This window comes from Macrotis lagotis, chromosome 1, assembly GCF_037893015.1.
Source record: "Macrotis lagotis isolate mMagLag1 chromosome 1, bilby.v1.9.chrom.fasta, whole genome shotgun sequence".
Lineage (NCBI taxonomy): Eukaryota > Metazoa > Chordata > Mammalia > Peramelemorphia > Peramelidae > Macrotis > Macrotis lagotis.
In genome coordinates, this window is record NC_133658.1 from 732,975,034 (window position 1) to 732,991,568 (window position 16,535).

A 16,535-nucleotide genomic window follows, 5' to 3' on the forward strand; every position below is an offset into this window, starting at 1 on the left:
TTGGATTTGAAGTCAGGTCCTCCTGACTCCAGGGCCAGTGTTCTATTCACCGTACCACGTAGCTTCCCTAACAAAAGATTTTTATAATACTTTTTAAGTTAATTTAAGGTGGCAAATGAGAACTAGTATGAACTCATCAATGGGGGAGTGGATAAACAATGTGATGGAATACTATTATGCTATAAGAGATTTTGAAGGGGAGTTTTAAAGAAATCTGAGACCTCTATAACCCGATGTAAAGGAAAGTAAGCAGAACCAGAACAATATATACAATATTAACAATACTGTAAAAACAGATTTGAAAGGTTTATGAACTCTAATCAACAAAATGACCAACAATGATTCCAAAAGACTCAATGAGAAACATGCTATACACCTCTAGATAGAAAGGTAAAGGATACAGAATGAGGCACACCCACACAGGTATATTCATACATGATGGATTTAAAATGCAGGAGACGTATCTTTTGGGTCATGGTTAATAGGGGAATTTGTGTTGCCAGACTATGCAATTGTGTATATTTGATGGCTTTGTTTTCAGAGGAGAATGGAAAATATAAATTGTTTTACTTGAAAAATTAAAATAATCAACTTTTGAAATTAAAGTATATAGGTCAAATATTTTAAATTTCTCCTTTAAAAGTTAAATGAGGGGCAGCTAGGTGATGCACTGGCCCTGGAGTCAGGAGTACCTGGGTTCAAATCCGGCCTCAGACACTTAATAATTACCTAGCTGTGTGGCCTCCGGCAAGCCACTTAACCCCATTTGCCTTGAAAAAAAAAACCTAAAGGTAAATGAGGTATAACTTGCGTTTTAATATGGTTCATCCATTGATTTTTCTTTCCTATATGAAGTCATCCTGGAAAGAACAAATAGTGGAAAAAGAGGACTTAGAAAAGTTGAAGATAATATTATGAAATGTGCAATTTCAAAATCTTAAGTCATCTTTTTTTTTTTAGGATTCATTTGTCAACAAACCTAAACCCAAATTCAGTAATTTAGAATTATTTCTTCTATAAAGGGGCTTAGAAATTCTTCAGGTTGGTTATTACATTTATTCATTTTTAAGATTCACTTTAAATTGCTTCTAAATTTATTGAAGGTGAGAAGGAAAACAAAATGATTTGTATAAGTCCACAGCCAATATACTGATTGCATTTTAAGATAGATCAAATAGATTCTTTGAAGAATTCATTTTAACAAAGGATATTTCATTGCTAACCATAACTGATTTTGCTACCAATGACTAATAGAATACTTTTAATGAGATTAATTCAAGAAATTCCTTGAATAAATTCTAGGCTTTACAGCTTCCTTGATAATTTGACAGCACTGAACATCATGAGTATACTCATGCCCTTCTATCTGAAATAGAATGATTTTGGTCAAAATGTCACATTTCACCAAAATTTCAATTTAATAAATTTCTTTGAATGTCTAGTTGGTTCTTGTCCTTCATTATCAAAGACCAAAACAACATCACTGTGTTTGAGACAAATTATAGTGTCTGACTGTGGCTGATCAGACCAATTCAAGCTCAGAGTGCTTTACCAAACGTCAGGCATAGATAGCCCATGTGAACACCTAGGGTGTGTACTCTAAACTTACAGATGTCATGTTTCATTTGAACTGCTTCAATTTTGCCTTCCTCAGAGTGCAGCCCCCTCACTGATGAGGGCACGCCATGCTGGGTCATCCTGTGCTAGTGTCTCCCATGTTGTACAATCATTTCTAAAGTTCTTCAATGAGACCTTCAGGGTGTCCCGGGATTGCTTGTTCTGACTCCCCTTGTGAGCACTTGCCCTGTGTGAGTTCTCCATAAAAAGCTTTTTTGGCAATGTAAATCTGGTATTGTGTGTCCAGCCCATCGTAACTGCACTCTCTTGCAGTAATATTGGAATGCTAAGTTAATTTAGCTCTAGAAAGGACCTCAGTATCTGGTATCTTCTCCTGCCAGATGATCTTCAGAATCTTGCTAAGACAATTTAAATGGAAGTGATTCAGTTTCCTGACAGTGCTGGTAGACTGTCCAGATTTCAGGCATATAGCAATGTCAGCACAGGGACTCTAAAGACCTTAGTATGGTAGTCAGTCTTACACTTCTCTCCCACACTTTCAGTCTCCCAAATACTGAGCTATCTCTGGTGTCAACCTCATTGTTAATGTGTACCTCCTGGGAAAGGATACTACCAAAGTAAATGAACTTGTCCACAGTACTCAAAACTTCGCCATTTGCTGTAATCAATGGGGTTCCACATGTGCACGGTGTGGTGCTGGCTGATAGAGCACCTGAGTTTTCTTGGTGTTAACTATTAGATCAAAATTAGCACAAGCAGCAAAGAATTGATCCATACTTTATTGCATCTCAGCTTCAGAGTCTGCATTGAGATCTACCAGCATTTTAATTTAATAAATTTCTTTGAATATCTAATTAAACACACACACAAAAAAACCCAAACAGTTCCAAAATTCAAGAAATCTTTTATTGGTTATTTTTTAAGTCATTTATGCCATGAATTCATAGGGAATTGGTTCCAACAGCTCAGGTTCCTTGCCATTGGTTCTCACAAAGTGTGCTTCTCTGGGTGGAGCAGGCTAAAAAAGAAGGGTTAAAAAAGAGGTTATAACACTGAAGCTAATTTAATTATCTCTCAGCAAAATACTATAATGTGCTCTCAGAACCGGTGAAATGACATATTCATTTTCCTTCTTCAAAGGCAATCATTTAAGAGGATCATCATTGTGGCACATAAATTTTAACATATTTTGTTTTAAGTCATTAAATTTAGTGGGAAACCTAAAACAGGAAGTTATCCTAATAAACTCAAGTCAGTCTTTTGGAGGCCTCCTATGTGATGTCTTGTAAGGTCATAATATCAGGTATAACTGCTAATGAGATAATTCTGTCAAATTACATTAAATTTTAGAGAAATTTAAAGATTAATTTAAGGCATTTCATTTTTGCTGCTGCAGAATTGGTGGTTTTCTACCTATTCTGAAAAGGGCACTTTTTAGTATGAGCTGTTTAAGACCTATGCCACATGTCCTTAAGGCAACTGGAGGTATTCTGGGGTACAGCCTAAATGAAGGAATGTAAATGACCAATTTACTCCATTTCATTTTTTAAAAAAAAGTTTGGCCCTTTCTAAGAGCTATGCAAATTCCTTTCTCTATATCAACCAAAAAGTACTAAATAACTGCTAATTGTCACATGGCTAGGCAAACCAACAAGTTCTGCTTTTCTCTACAACACTACAAAGGAGGAAAAGCATCTATTATATATAGATATATTAAGTTGGAATGAACAAGACAAAAAAATTAGTTTCCCTTTCTTTAAAAGGCAAACAAGTGATTTTTCATGTCTGCTGAATAGTAATTATTGAGTACATACATTCATAAGCAGAGAAACTAGTTCTAAATCTGAAATTCTTTAAATAGCAGCAAGGGGCCTTTGTTAAAGGGTAATGGTTGCCATGATAGCAAAGAGCAGGAAATAACCAGCAATGAGTACTCATATATTATATGTAAGAGACCTCGAATCTACTTCAAATTCCCTCAAGGTAAAGAAAAACTGAGGTTTGTTGTAACCTGCCCAAAGCTGCATACTAGAATCTTCAAACCAGCAGATCATTAATTTGCCTTTTAAAACTTCTGTCCGGGGTGGCTAGAGCACCGGCCCTGGAGTCAGGAGTACCTGAGTTCATCTCCAGCCTCAGACACTTAATAAATAATTACCTAGCTGTGTGGCCTTGGGCAAACCACTTAACCCCATTTGCCTTGCATAAAGCTAAAAATAAAGAATAAAACTTCTGTCCAGGTAACTAGGTGGTGCAGTGAACTAGTGCCATAGAGCACCTGTCCTGGAGTCAGGAGTACCTGATTTAAAATCAGGCCTCAGACACCTAGCTGTGTGACCTTGGGCACGTCACTTAACCCCACCTTTGCCTTGAAAACATAAAAATCCCCAAAAACTTTGTCTTGGAAATATGGTGATTTCGGCGCTATTCTTACCAACAACGGTCTCTCAATATTTTAAATAAATTCATTACCTGACGTTTTAGTTGAACCCAAGTGCCTTTTTCTTTGGCTTCTTTCTTCTTCTGATCATTTTCCTTTACTCGCTTCAGGAAGCTATCTCTGCTCTTAGAATGTTTAATATGCTCAATACGCACATTAATTCTCTTGGCTAGAATCTTGCCCCTGGAACAAAATACTGTTTAGTCTTCCATTCAGTGCCACCATTTTTATTTGAACAGAAAGTGTTAAGTGTTATTTGATAGTTTGCTTTATTTAAACAATTAACTCTAAAAAAGAGAAATGTTAAGTTTCATTTGTGCTTTTTCAAAAGTCAATCAACTAATATAAGTTCATATAAGCTTTAAAATATGGTAGGTTTGGCTCAAGAGTACTGAAAAATCACAAACATGTCAAAATAGAATCTCTGTCCCTACCTTATCCCTTATTCTCACTACCATAGTTTAAACTCAAGGTTCTTGCCCAAATTAGCCTAACAATCATCTAATTGATCTGTCCCCACTACTGCTTCCTTTCTCTAATCAATCCTAAACATGGTCACCAGATATCAATGCTCTTGATAAATGGCTGTCCACTGCTGATAAAATTAATTAGAACCTTAGCTTTGCTAGTTCTCCATTATAGTCTTAGCTTCTTAGACTATACATGCTATTTCCTAAACATAACTATTTTTTTAAAGTTTTTCCTTTGCTAATCAGTTTTCAGTGACATCCGGAATACAATTCCTTGCCTTTCTTAGAGGTGGAAGGGTATCTAACAAATTCCCTGGTCTAGACCCTTGCCTTCAGGAAGATAAAGTACAATTATGCAAAAGATGAAGCAGTGGAAATTACACAATCATACTAATGGATTCACATGCTAAAATGACCTATCTATAGAACTACAATATTGAAGATTTACACAATAAAAAGACAGCTTTAATCAATTTTAAGATTGTTTCCCCTGACAGGATACAAGACAAACAATCAGTTTGCTTGAGTTTTAAAAGGAGTTTTCTTCTTCCCCACTTGAATGACCAATGAGACATGAAAAGTGTCTAATTGGTAAAGTGACAGAGGGGGAACCTTTTTTACTAGCATTATCAACTTTTTGAGAGGATATTCTTAAGTTACTTACTTAACCTGTTTGTTTACAACAATGCCTACAGCATGCTGTGTAACATTATAGACTCGTCCAGTCTTGCCATGGTAACATTTGTGGGGCATTCCTTGCTGAACTGTGCCCATACCCTGGAAAGAAGAGTGGGGGGGAAATACATATCAATTAAATATAAATTATTCACCTCCATTCAAATCATAAAATTATTAGCATTGAGTAACTGATTAATTTTAAATTACATTCTATGGCAATTAGATGAGCTTTCAGAGCCGGTGAAGTTTTTTTCACTTTACTCATGAATGCAATCATATGAGACAATCATCATCAAGCTCCAGTGTTAACATGCAAGCCAAGTAATAGACACAACCTAAAACATCTCATGACTTATGACTAGCTACACTTCATGGAAAAGTATAGTAAATTGGAATCCTACCCCCCCCCAATCCCACAATTACCAAAGCTCCAAGTTTACTTCAGTACAATTAGTTCAAGGGAGCAAAACCAGTGGAGATAATAGCTATAATTTATATCTACCTTAAGCCTCACAATGCATATATATGATTCAATTTGATCTTCACAATAATCTCCTTTAGTAGGTACTCCTATTATTTCATTTTTACAGATGAGTAAACTAAGACTCAGAGGGAAAGAAATTTATCAGATGTGAATTTATCAGGACTGACACTGAGAAGCTCCTTGGTATAACAGCTTCCATGTTGGAAGTAATACCTTTATTCAATAGTCAAATCCAATTTTTTTTTTAGGTCTTTGCAAGGCAAATGGGGTTAAGTGGCTTGCCCAAGGCCACACAGCTAGGTAATTATTAAGTGTCTGAGGCCAGATTTGAACTCAGGTACTCCTGACTCCAGGGCTAGTGCTCTATCCACTGCACCACCTAGCTGCCCCAATAAAAACTTTTAAAAGTAAGATTGCACAGGTCTGGTAAAAGTTAAAGAAGTAATTGCCTGTTTATCCTTAACTGGATAAAGGGAGAGAGCTCTCTGGGATCAAACTTTACTTGTAAGCAGAAGTCAAATTTCACAACATACCTTGATATCTACAATATCACCTTTCTTGTATATGCGCATATATGTAGCCAGAGGTACAACACCTGCAGAAAAAAAGATTTTCATAGTCTCAAGGTGAATCTCAGAAGAAAATATTTTAATTCTTACAACTTAACTCATAACCTCACGATATCTAAAGAGCTCAAAACTGACAAACTTAAAGCTTCAGTCTTGCTAGTTGTCCAATGCATCTCTAAAATAAAATTAATCAGTCACCACTACCTGTCTTCCAATTAAGAATTAACAAAGTTTCAATTCTTATAACTTTTAATTATAGAGTATCTATTTTATGTCCTATTAATCTCTGTTCAATTTGCAATCTAGCACTATACTTACCATGTTTTCGAAAGGGCCTAGAAAACATGTATCGAGTCCCTCTCCTTTTTCCTTTTGTGTTTGTCATTTTGGCAACTCACTGTTAACAAATAAGCATAAGAAAACATTATTTCATAAACTTGTAGTCATCAGGTAGCATTAGACAACATATATCCAAAGTAGCAAATATTAGCATTCTAATAGCATTACCAGAACAATGAAAATTTTCTATTAAATCAATCAGCACAACTCTTTTGGAACAAAGGCCAGAGTTACAAGCAGGTATGTTACATTTAATCCTTTCAACTTCAGTAGCATAATCTGTAAGGAAGAATATTTATACTACTTAACTCATAGACCATCTAATTCCCTTTTTGGAAACTGAAGTCCAATAGGTAAAATATTTGCCCAAAGTCATACAGGCTAGTTGGTTCCTTCCAATATAACTGAGCAGAGAATTTTGTAAATTGTGAAATCTACAACCATTCACTGATTCTTCTAAGACTTTCTTGAATCTGAGATTTTCTGTGTAGGCAGTATTTCTTTTTTGAGAAACTAGTAGGAAGACTAAATGAATAAAGAAAGTCAAAGAGATCAAATTACTCAAGTTCATAAAAAAAGGAATTTATCCTAATTTTTATACTAGTGATACAGTGGAAAGAGAACTAGATTTAGAATCCAGACCCTAGATCTTGAAACCTACACTCAGTAGATGCAAAATCTCTATCAACTGTTATTTAACCTGAACCTGTTTTCTCATTTGCAAAACAGCTAGAGTACCCACTAGTATATAGCTAAGAGTTCTGATAATTTAATGACACAATTTAAAACACTTAGTAAATATTAAGCATCCTGTCCCACATTTAGCTTCCTTCAGTTGTCTCTTCATGCATAAATAAAATCTGATTCTTAATACCATTTTTTCCTTCCTTAAATTACTAACATGTCTAAAATTAAGCTATAACTGTAATTTATTGTATAACTAATTAAACCCTCATTTACTGGGTGATGAAGCTTTGCTTATGACAAAGTACCTCAACTGCCAAAATCCTTTTGCTCAAAAACTTAGAGCATTTAAACCTATAACAGACAATATATTCATATTAGCTTATTAATCCTAAAAAAATTTTCAATGAAGAATTTTACATACTCCACTGAACATTGTTATTTAACTGGGTAAACTAGCATTAAAATTAATTTTTCTTCCAGTATGTCTGTCAAATAAAAACCCCCAACAGATTTCATGCTGACTTAAGCTAAATGTCAAAAACAAAGCAAATTACAAAAAGGATGCTTAGAAGCAGAATGTACAAAGGCATAGATGAATAAAAATTAAGGGCTATTTTTAAAAGTCTAATTCAGGCCCTGGTTATGTATTATATTCCTTTAGTTAATTTGGAAGTCTTCTGGGTAATAAAGATCATAGAATTCAAGTCCTACTTAATTTTACAAATGAGGAAACTGAAGCTAAGAGAGGGTAAGTGACTTGATCACATTGTTTTTTCTAACCTGTACCAATGCTAACAGTATCACCTAAAAATATGCTTTCAAAACAAAACAAAAAAAAGCTTTGAAAATCATAAGGTAACCTGAATGAAGCTTATCTATTCCCTAGTGCTCTTTAGCTTGAGGTCTGAACTTAAACTTTTAAGCTGTTTTTTGTCATTCTTGGTGACCTCACTTATGCTTTTCTTAGGCCCCGAGAATAGTTGGCCATTTCCTTCTCCAGCTCATTTTATAGATGAGGAACCTGAAAAAGTGGTAGGTGATTTGCCCAGGGTCACAAAGTAGATCTGAAGTCAGATATGAAATCAAGTAAATGAGACTCCAGGTCCACCCTGTCTCACAAATCCTAGAAAAAGAAGTTACTCCCTAGATCCTCCCTCCACAGACTAAGATAATACCATTCATCGATCAATTAACCAATAACTAAAGTGTCTACTATGAGCCAGACACAGTACCAAGCTCTCCTGGGAAGACAGTAGTTGCAGCAATGATGTATAATCAGAAAAAAACCCATGACAGGATGAACATGTGTTTAGTTGTGAAAGAAAGATCATGAAAAATTTTAAATGCCAAAAACAGCATTCGTGAAGATCTTCTATGATTCCTTCACATTAGAACTTGTTTTCCAAAGCTCTATGACATGAGATCCAACTTAATCCTCACAACAGAGTGTTAGAGAAGCCAAATTAGTCTTAATTTTACAAAAAAGCAAACAGGCTCATAAAAGAATCCAAAGGCAAGCTAGATTTTCATTCGAACGTCTCTTTTTTTTAAAGGTTTTTGCAAAACAAATGGAGTTAAGTGGCTATAGCCAAGTAATTAAGCGACTCAGGCGGATTTGAACTCGGGTCTTCTTGACTCCAGGACCCACGTTCTATCAGCTGCACCGCCCGGCCTCCCTTTCCTCCGAACAATTCTTACACCACATAAGCGCAAAAGTCAGCGGCTTTCCAGAGGCAAGAACCGAGGGCCATGAACGATCTGGATCCGAATCAAACACGGACACGCGCACCAGCCGACGGGGCCTGCTCCCTGGCCGGCGCCAGCAGCCACCGCGCCCCGGGGCACCTCGGGCAGGCTCGGCCCTCCTCGGCTTCGCAACCTAGCCATCCCTGGCCCTCGGAGCGGTTCCGGGGAGCCCCGCCGGCTGGAGGCTGCTTCCGGGCCGGTCGGCGGGCGGCCCAGGCCGCGGCCTCTCTGTGCCCCACGCCGCCGCTAGACCCCGCGGCTCTCACCACGCCGCCCCCGGCCCCGCAAGCGCTAATTCCCCCCCGGTACCCTTCTCCCCGGCCCGCCCAACCCAACCTGCCTCAAACGCTCTTTCCCGAGCTTCCCTGGGGAGGAAATAGCAGGCCGCCGAGCGGGAGCCGCGCGAGCCCCGTGTACCTGGAATATGGCGGAGCCGGCGGAAAGGAGGGGGCGGGCCTTAGCGCGCGCCTTACAAGGGACAGCCAGGGCTGCCCGCCAGGGTGCCTAACTGTGCCGCCAAGAAAAAAGCGAAAACGCAAGCGAAGGGCAGAAGCTCTGCCCACCAAAAGACACAGGAGCTCCATAGAGATGATTGTACTTTCCTGATAAGTAAGAGGCGGCGGGTGAACAAAAATTCGAGTTTGGCTATTGCTGAGACAGCCCGGAAGGGGGCTTCAAGAGTGGCCCGAAAGGACCCCTAAACCCACCTGCCTGGGCCCGCCTTCTTGTCCACCAAACCGGAAGCGGATCAAAGGCTTGGTTGTCACGTGGTCGCCATCACCACGCGCGTACGCTTTTGTCGGCGTCCGTTTCGGCGCCTGCGCAGCGGGGTATTTTTAGCGTCCGCCTCTTACGTAGGTAAGTATGCATGTGTCTTCAAATTCGCTTCTCTTTTCACCTGTGATGGATTTTAAAGTGTGTCCTTCGTGACCTCATTCCCAAGCGGAAGTCACTCGTTCTGAGGAAGCCCATAGATCTTTTTTCAGAATAATAATATATTTAAATATATAACCTGATTTAGGATTATGAAGGGAAACAGACGTTGACTTTTGTAAATCCTTAGTCCCCCCTTCCCCGCTCCAGAGATATTGGGATTTTAGAGCTGGGAAGGACTTTGGAACTAGTCTATCCCTCTCATTTTAAGAATGTCCCCGGAGTTCATGAGGACCTGAGTTCAAATCCGACCTCAGACACTTAATAATTACCTAGCTGTGTGGCCTTGGGCAAGCCACTTAACCCCATTGCCTAAAATAAAAAATAAAAGAATGATGAGACTGAGGCCCCAAACTGATGAAATAATCTGCCTAAGGACAGGCAGCTAATTAATGGCAAACCCTGTTGCTCAGTCCTGTCTTCTTCCAGCTGACTGTCAAAATTAAGTAAGTTTTATGTCGAATAGATGAAATGTACACAGGATAACAAATGACTGCAGAATTTTGAAATGGAAGGGATCTCTACAATCTTCAACCCCCGCACTTTACAAATAAATAAATAATAATAGCCCTTAGTTTAATGTATAATTATATGCACACATATACTTATATAATCTTCAACCTTCTCATTTCACAAATAAGGAAACTTAAGACCCAAAGAAGTGAAATTAATTGCCAGGCATCTGGTGGGTTATTATGTGCAGGCCTGGAATAACCCACTTCCTAAACTCTATGGAATTTTCTTAAAAGCCTTTGTAGTGCTTTACAATGCAACAGGATTCAATCAAAATAGTTACTGCAGTCTAAAACAGTAATAAGTCTTTGTATACACATACTAACATACTTAGATGTTGCCTCAGTCCCATTCTCTAAAGGTCACACAGAAGGCACTTATTAAATATCTATTGAATCAAATTCCTGACTCTCCTTAAAAATTCATCCTCTTTACATCTTCCAATATGATGGAAAAACTCTCCTCCCAAAAACCTGGTGTCTCTTGCCAGTCTCATGTTTTCCCTTATTATGACCCTGAAGCATTGGAGTAGAAAGGAGAGGCATTCTCCTCGTTCTTCACTTTCAACTGAATACCTTCTCTTGGTCACCATTACTTACTTAACATCCCCTCCTCATTTGAAGTGTACTCCATAATCTGTCATCCTCCAAATCAGTTCAGGAACCCCAAAATTCTTACCTCTGGTCAAAAGCTTCTACCCGTTCATCTATTTATTTGCTTCTATCCTATTCTTCATCCTCACCATGTCTTCCAGGTTGTCCACTTCTCTCTTGTTTCCTTATCCATCCTTCACTTTAAATTCTTAATTTTATCTTTGACCAGTTCAGCTATGCAATATCATTTATTCTGTAATTCCTTTTCCCTTTGACCTTTTGACATTGTTAAATGTCAGCTGTTATACCTACCAACCTCCTTATTCCCTCCTACTCACAAGCTGTGGAACACTAATGGACAAAAGTCACAAAACCATGCTAACTGGTATCACTGAAAATTTACATTATCTACTCCCAGCTGGGCCATCATAGCAATCCTTTTTTTATTTCCTGTTTGATTCTCTATATTCTACAGAAGGTATTCCAAATCTTCTACATTTCTTTTCCATGCTCCTTATCAAAGGATCTTGCCTCATAAATAAAAACCATCTGCAAAGCATTTATTTATCCTTCTCCCCATCCCACAACTTAAAATCCATCTTCTTAATCTCCTATTTTCTCCTTTGCCCTATTCTCTCATATCATTTCTCAATCATCTGAAAGACATAGATAATAATATACTTATTGCTTTTTGATTATTTTAAAAATATTTAACTTGGAAGAGCAAAGCACCACCTTAAAAGCTGTTTTTTTAACAAGCTATCTACCAGCTATACTCCTGCTTGCAGATGTCATTCTATGGATTTCATTAAACTCTTGAACATTACAAAATCTTCCTGGGAAAAAAAAACCAAACCAAACCATGTAATCGTTCAAAATAGTGTGGTTTGACTATGGACACAAGAAAGACAAAGCAGATGAAGAATGTCTATTATTCTTTATTATGACATACATTTAGATGGACAATTTCTGGAGTTGGATACAGATGGATGATAAGTTGGGGTCAGAGTTGAAACAAAGAAAGAGCATAAACTCCTTGCTTTCAGGAAACTGTAAAGCTCCTTTAATGATCCAAGCTTTCCAGGGAAACAAAGACCCATCCCTCTAACCTTAACATTTTGCCACCAGTTGCTGAAGAACAGGGAAATGTGGTATATAGTAGCCCTTGAAGAATTTAAAATGAGTATCATAAGAGAGCAGTAGAAAGGGGCAGAGTGGGTTGAGCAGGCTGCAATATATAACCTATACGGTTCAAATAAGCATAGGGCTGAAAAAATGTCATCAGGGGAGGTTGTATTAGTCATTTGGTGAGAATGAAGGATGACAGTTGGATCTAAGGTGTGCCTCTAGTACCTTCACCATAACAGGGAAGAGTAGGGGATGAAGCTTTCTTTTTAAAGTGCCTACTGTGTGTATGTGTTTGTCACTAAACTAAACCCTTGACAAACTTCATTTGATCCTCACAACAATCCTGGGAGGTAGGTGTTATTATTACCCAAAGTTACAGTCAAGTAAACTGAGGCAGATGAAACTTAAGTGATTTGACTGGAGTTACATTGCTGATAAGTATCTATGACTGGATTTGAACTTAGATCTTCCTTATTCTAAGCCCAGTGCTTTGTCCATTGAGCCACCTAACTGGTTCAGGGGAAAGTGAGAAAGACTGCTGGCAGTTAGGTGAACCTCTATGGAAGAACATGGACAAGGTTAGCATAGAATGGGCAGATATGGATTGGTTGCAATTTGTATTGTTGGAGGAAACTCCTAAATTCATGCACAAATAGATTGAGTACCCCAGATGCCTACAATAGTAACTTGAACATAGTAGGAGCTTATTAAATACTTGCTGAATTCAGTGAACTAGTCTGGTACTTTGATGCTTCTTGGAGATCATATACCAGAAGGGGTTGTGAGCAGAGAACAAAGACTAGAACCAATCTGTAAATTGACAAATCAAATATTTTTTCTTACAAAAATGTGCTAGACTAGGCTGTGATTCCTGAAATTATGATTAAAAAATCAGGAAGATATGATGGGGAGGAAGGAAGGAGAGAGGGAAATATCAGGCTAGTTACTTGACCTCTCATTACTCTAGGAAACTCCCAAAGTCTATAAATTTCAGAGAAGGCACCAATTAATTGGGTCTTATTACTTTAGTTCAATCGCAGATCTAGTTAAAAAAAAGAAAAAATGGTATTCATTTCTAGGAAGCATTTTTCCAATAAAAGAAAGCAAGTCCAGTCCAAAGTATTACTTAATGATATGAAATTTGGGAACTATATTCGTTCCTTAACTTACATTTATTTAGTATTTTCTATGTGTCAGACTCTGTTGTTAGAGATACAAAGACAAAAAGTCTCTTCCCTTAAGAAATTTTTATTTTAATGTGTGGAAATATATGTATACAGAGTAATACAAGATAATTTTGGGAGTGTCTATTAAGCATCTGGAGAGGCAAAGAAAAGTTTTCATTGTAGAAAATGATACTTAAAGTCTTGAAGGAAACTGAGGTTTTCAAGAGGCAGAGATGAGGATGGAATGCACTCTAGACTTGGAAGATAGCCAATTCAGGGACCCAGAGAGAAGGGAGATGAAGTCTGGTGTGAGGAGTAATAATATAAGAAATACTGGCAAGATAGGAAGGGGTCAGATTTTGAAGATATTTAAACTCTAAACTGAGTTTATATGTGATCCTAAAGGATATTAGTAGTAATTTAGTTGAGTGGAAAGAGGAGGCATGAAATGGTCCAATCTGCCCTTTAGTAAAAATTTCTTTGGTGGCTGTGTGGAAGACTAATGTCAAAAATGTCAGAAAAGGTCCTTTGGCCAGAAGACCCAACCAAACTAATAGGATCCTGAGACTCAGAAGAGATTTGTAGAAATTACCCATTCCAATCCCTTCATTTTATACTTACTAATAAGCTCCAGGTCCCAATCAGTAAATCCATTCACATGGAAGCCAGTGATCACAAAGAAAGAAATCTGAATGATACTCTACTATGTTGCCAGGCAGAAGTGCTGGAGATATAAAGACAAAAAACATAGTCCCTGCCCTCATAGAACTAGATGGTACAATGTGTAGACCTCTGGACCAGGAGGCAGAAAGTTGTGATGTTCGAATCCAGCCCCAAAACTTTTTTGGGCAAGTCACTTAACCACTGTTTGCTTCAGTTTCTCCATCTGGAAAAATGGGAATATTAATAGCACCTAATCTCCTAGAGTTGTTATGAGAATCAAATAAGAAAATATTTGTAAAGTGCTTAGCAATAGTGCCTGCCATGTAAGTGTTAGGTAACTGTTAAGTTATTATTTTCATCTATATGAAGATAATAATAGAATCTATGGAAATGGATGCAATATCAAGAAAATAGTATAGAAGAAAAGACCCATCATAGAATTACAGTTAATTTCTCTACCCTCTCATTTTACACATAAGAAATCTATAACTTTGAGAGAAATAGCTATTTTGCTCTTATATTAATAACCGAATATTGAATTAAGACTAAAATTTCCCCCTTTTCTATTTCCTCATTTAGAAATCAGTCCCATTTAGAAGTCAGTCTTTGAAGTGCAGAACTGATTAATGGTGAATTCTGGTCCATGGTGTTACTCAGACAAGTTCCAGATAGAAGTAGATTCTCCCTTTTATCTGGATTGTCCCTACATTGAGGTTGCTAAAAGAATTCAAAGCCTCAGACTATCTTCAAATTTAGGTGAAGGTATTTATTTCGGGGAATGATGTTCCCCAAGAAGATACTGGCCTCCCAAAGGGAGATAGCCTCTTTACTGAAGAGAGGGTAAGATTTTTAAGGGTAGAGGCAACTAGAGAAAGATGAGTTAATTAGGAGTACAGCTAAAAGAGCAAAGATGAAGTAATTAAGGATAAGTAGATGAGACTTAATCCTTTTAGACTAGGGCTGGGATTTATTGTATTGTTGAAGGAAGGTTTGTCTTGTGCCTGGGGCAGGGTACTTCACTGAAGTTTATAGACCTAGTCTGACAGCTAGGGGGTTCAATGGATAGAGCACTGATCTTGGAGCCAGGAGGACAGGCGTTTGAATCCAATAGTCTTGGTCTTCTTCAAGAATGAAGGACAAAATTTTATCAGATGGGTATCAGTAAATCTTTTTGTCCAAAACTGAGTGATGGTAGTATAGACCCTTATTTGAATAAACTCCTTTCTTATTATAATATTCTTTCAATTCTTGTTAACCAGTCAGAATTGATTTCTACCCTCAGGAACACCCACTCTTCTAAAGGCATATAAGTACTGAGTGGGTTCCACAAACAGTCTTTGGTTCAGGAGAGACATTCAAATGACCCTTTTATTATTTTCTAGCCATAATTCATAAAAGGATCGTTAATTGCCAAGAAATTATGTCTCTAGAACTTTTTGATACATCACAGCTTCAACAAAGTAAATGACAAGCTCAAAGTCACATGGTTATTACAAGGTCAGAGTTGGAAATCCAGGACTCCTCATTATTAATTTAGTGATATTTACATTAATTAGCTCTGCTTTACACTAAAACAAAAATAAAAATCTCTCAATTATTTCCCTTTCCTTCCTCTCTATGCTGTGCAGCTGACCTTCAGAATTTTGATCTGAAATTGAAAAGGAGGTATGTAAAAGTTTCAATGTGAATAAGAGAAAAGGGTTCAGCAGGTTTGGAGGGATAGAAAAGAGGACAGTAAATACTGAAAAGTAAACCAACCTTGTTCAATTATGCCCTCCATCTTGGCTGAAATTCCAAAACCTAGTGACCTTAAGCCTAAGCATTGCAGTGCTACCACCCTACTCATCAGGGGGTGAATGGAAATGAGGCATGATAGCCTGTCTTCTAAGGTCTTACTGTATAGAATAATACTTTGTGATTATATATTTGATTTGATATTTGAAGAAATCTTTGTTGAATTAAATTGAATCAGTTAATACTCAGTGATTGAATTCCCTAGATTGTTCTTTATACAAGAATGCACATTTAGTGATCCACATATTCTTAAGTTGAATGTGCATTTTAGCCTGTTGGTATTTTTTCCCCTACAGAAGGAACAGATTTATGCCAGTTTACTCATATTAAGTGCAGCAATATATATATATACATATATATATATATGTATATATATATGTATATATATATTCATGAATTATGACTGGTGATGAGAATACAGCCTATGGGCTTGGAACTTGAAAAGACTGACTTGTGACCTCATCCTTATTAATGTTATAGTGTAAACATTAGTTAAAGATACATTCCACTAATTTAAATACCAAGTAAAAAAAAGTAAGTAAAAGGAAATAACTAAACTAGATTCTTTTTTGTTTTTGTTTTTTCCTTTTTGCAAGGCAATGGGGTTAAGTGACTTAGCCAAAGTCACAAAACTAGATAATTATTAAGGATGTGAGACCAGCTTTGAACTCAGGAGTTCCTGATTCCATGGCCTATGCTCTATCCACTGTGCCACCTAGCTACCCCTAGACTCTTTCAAGAAACTGATAAGCAT

The 16,535-nt window shown here is 37.4% G+C and overlaps 1 protein-coding gene and 2 non-coding genes across 3 annotated transcripts; all 3 read right to left on the reverse strand.

Moving 5' to 3' along the window:
• Positions 1 to 2,470: 2,470 nt before the first annotated feature.
• RPL21 (ribosomal protein L21) lies at positions 2,471 to 9,440 on the reverse strand. Its single transcript, XM_074216169.1, has 6 exons — positions 9,332 to 9,440; positions 6,538 to 6,616; positions 6,184 to 6,245; positions 5,153 to 5,265; positions 4,051 to 4,201; positions 2,471 to 2,596 (listed from the first exon to the last, which is right to left on the reverse strand). Exons 2-6 carry the CDS (start codon positions 6,602 to 6,604, stop codon positions 2,507 to 2,509), a joined length of 483 nt encoding a protein of 160 aa, XP_074072270.1. The 5' UTR covers positions 6,605 to 6,616; positions 9,332 to 9,440; the 3' UTR covers positions 2,471 to 2,506.
• LOC141510714 (small nucleolar RNA SNORA27) lies at positions 4,968 to 5,098 on the reverse strand. Its single transcript, XR_012475136.1, has one exon. It is a non-coding gene; the product is annotated as a small nucleolar RNA SNORA27 (small nucleolar RNA).
• Positions 5,393 to 5,465, reverse strand: LOC141510669 (small nucleolar RNA SNORD102). Its single transcript, XR_012475098.1, has one exon. It is a non-coding gene; the product is annotated as a small nucleolar RNA SNORD102 (small nucleolar RNA).
• Positions 9,441 to 16,535: the final 7,095 nt, after the last annotated feature.

Bases quoted from the DNA above. Each gene is read 5' to 3' on its own strand.
- RPL21 (XM_074216169.1), bottom strand. From the start codon at position 6,604: ATGACAAACACAAAAGGAAAAAGGAGAGGGACTCGATACATGTTTTCT. The intron at 6,246-6,537 runs GTAAGTATAGTG...TTTTTTCTGCAG, and splicing joins TAGGCCCTTTCGAAAACATG to GTGTTGTACCTCTGGCTACA. The intron at 5,266-6,183 runs GTATGTTGTGAA...TCTTCTTTCCAG, and splicing joins GTGATATTGTAGATATCAAG to GGTATGGGCACAGTTCAGCA.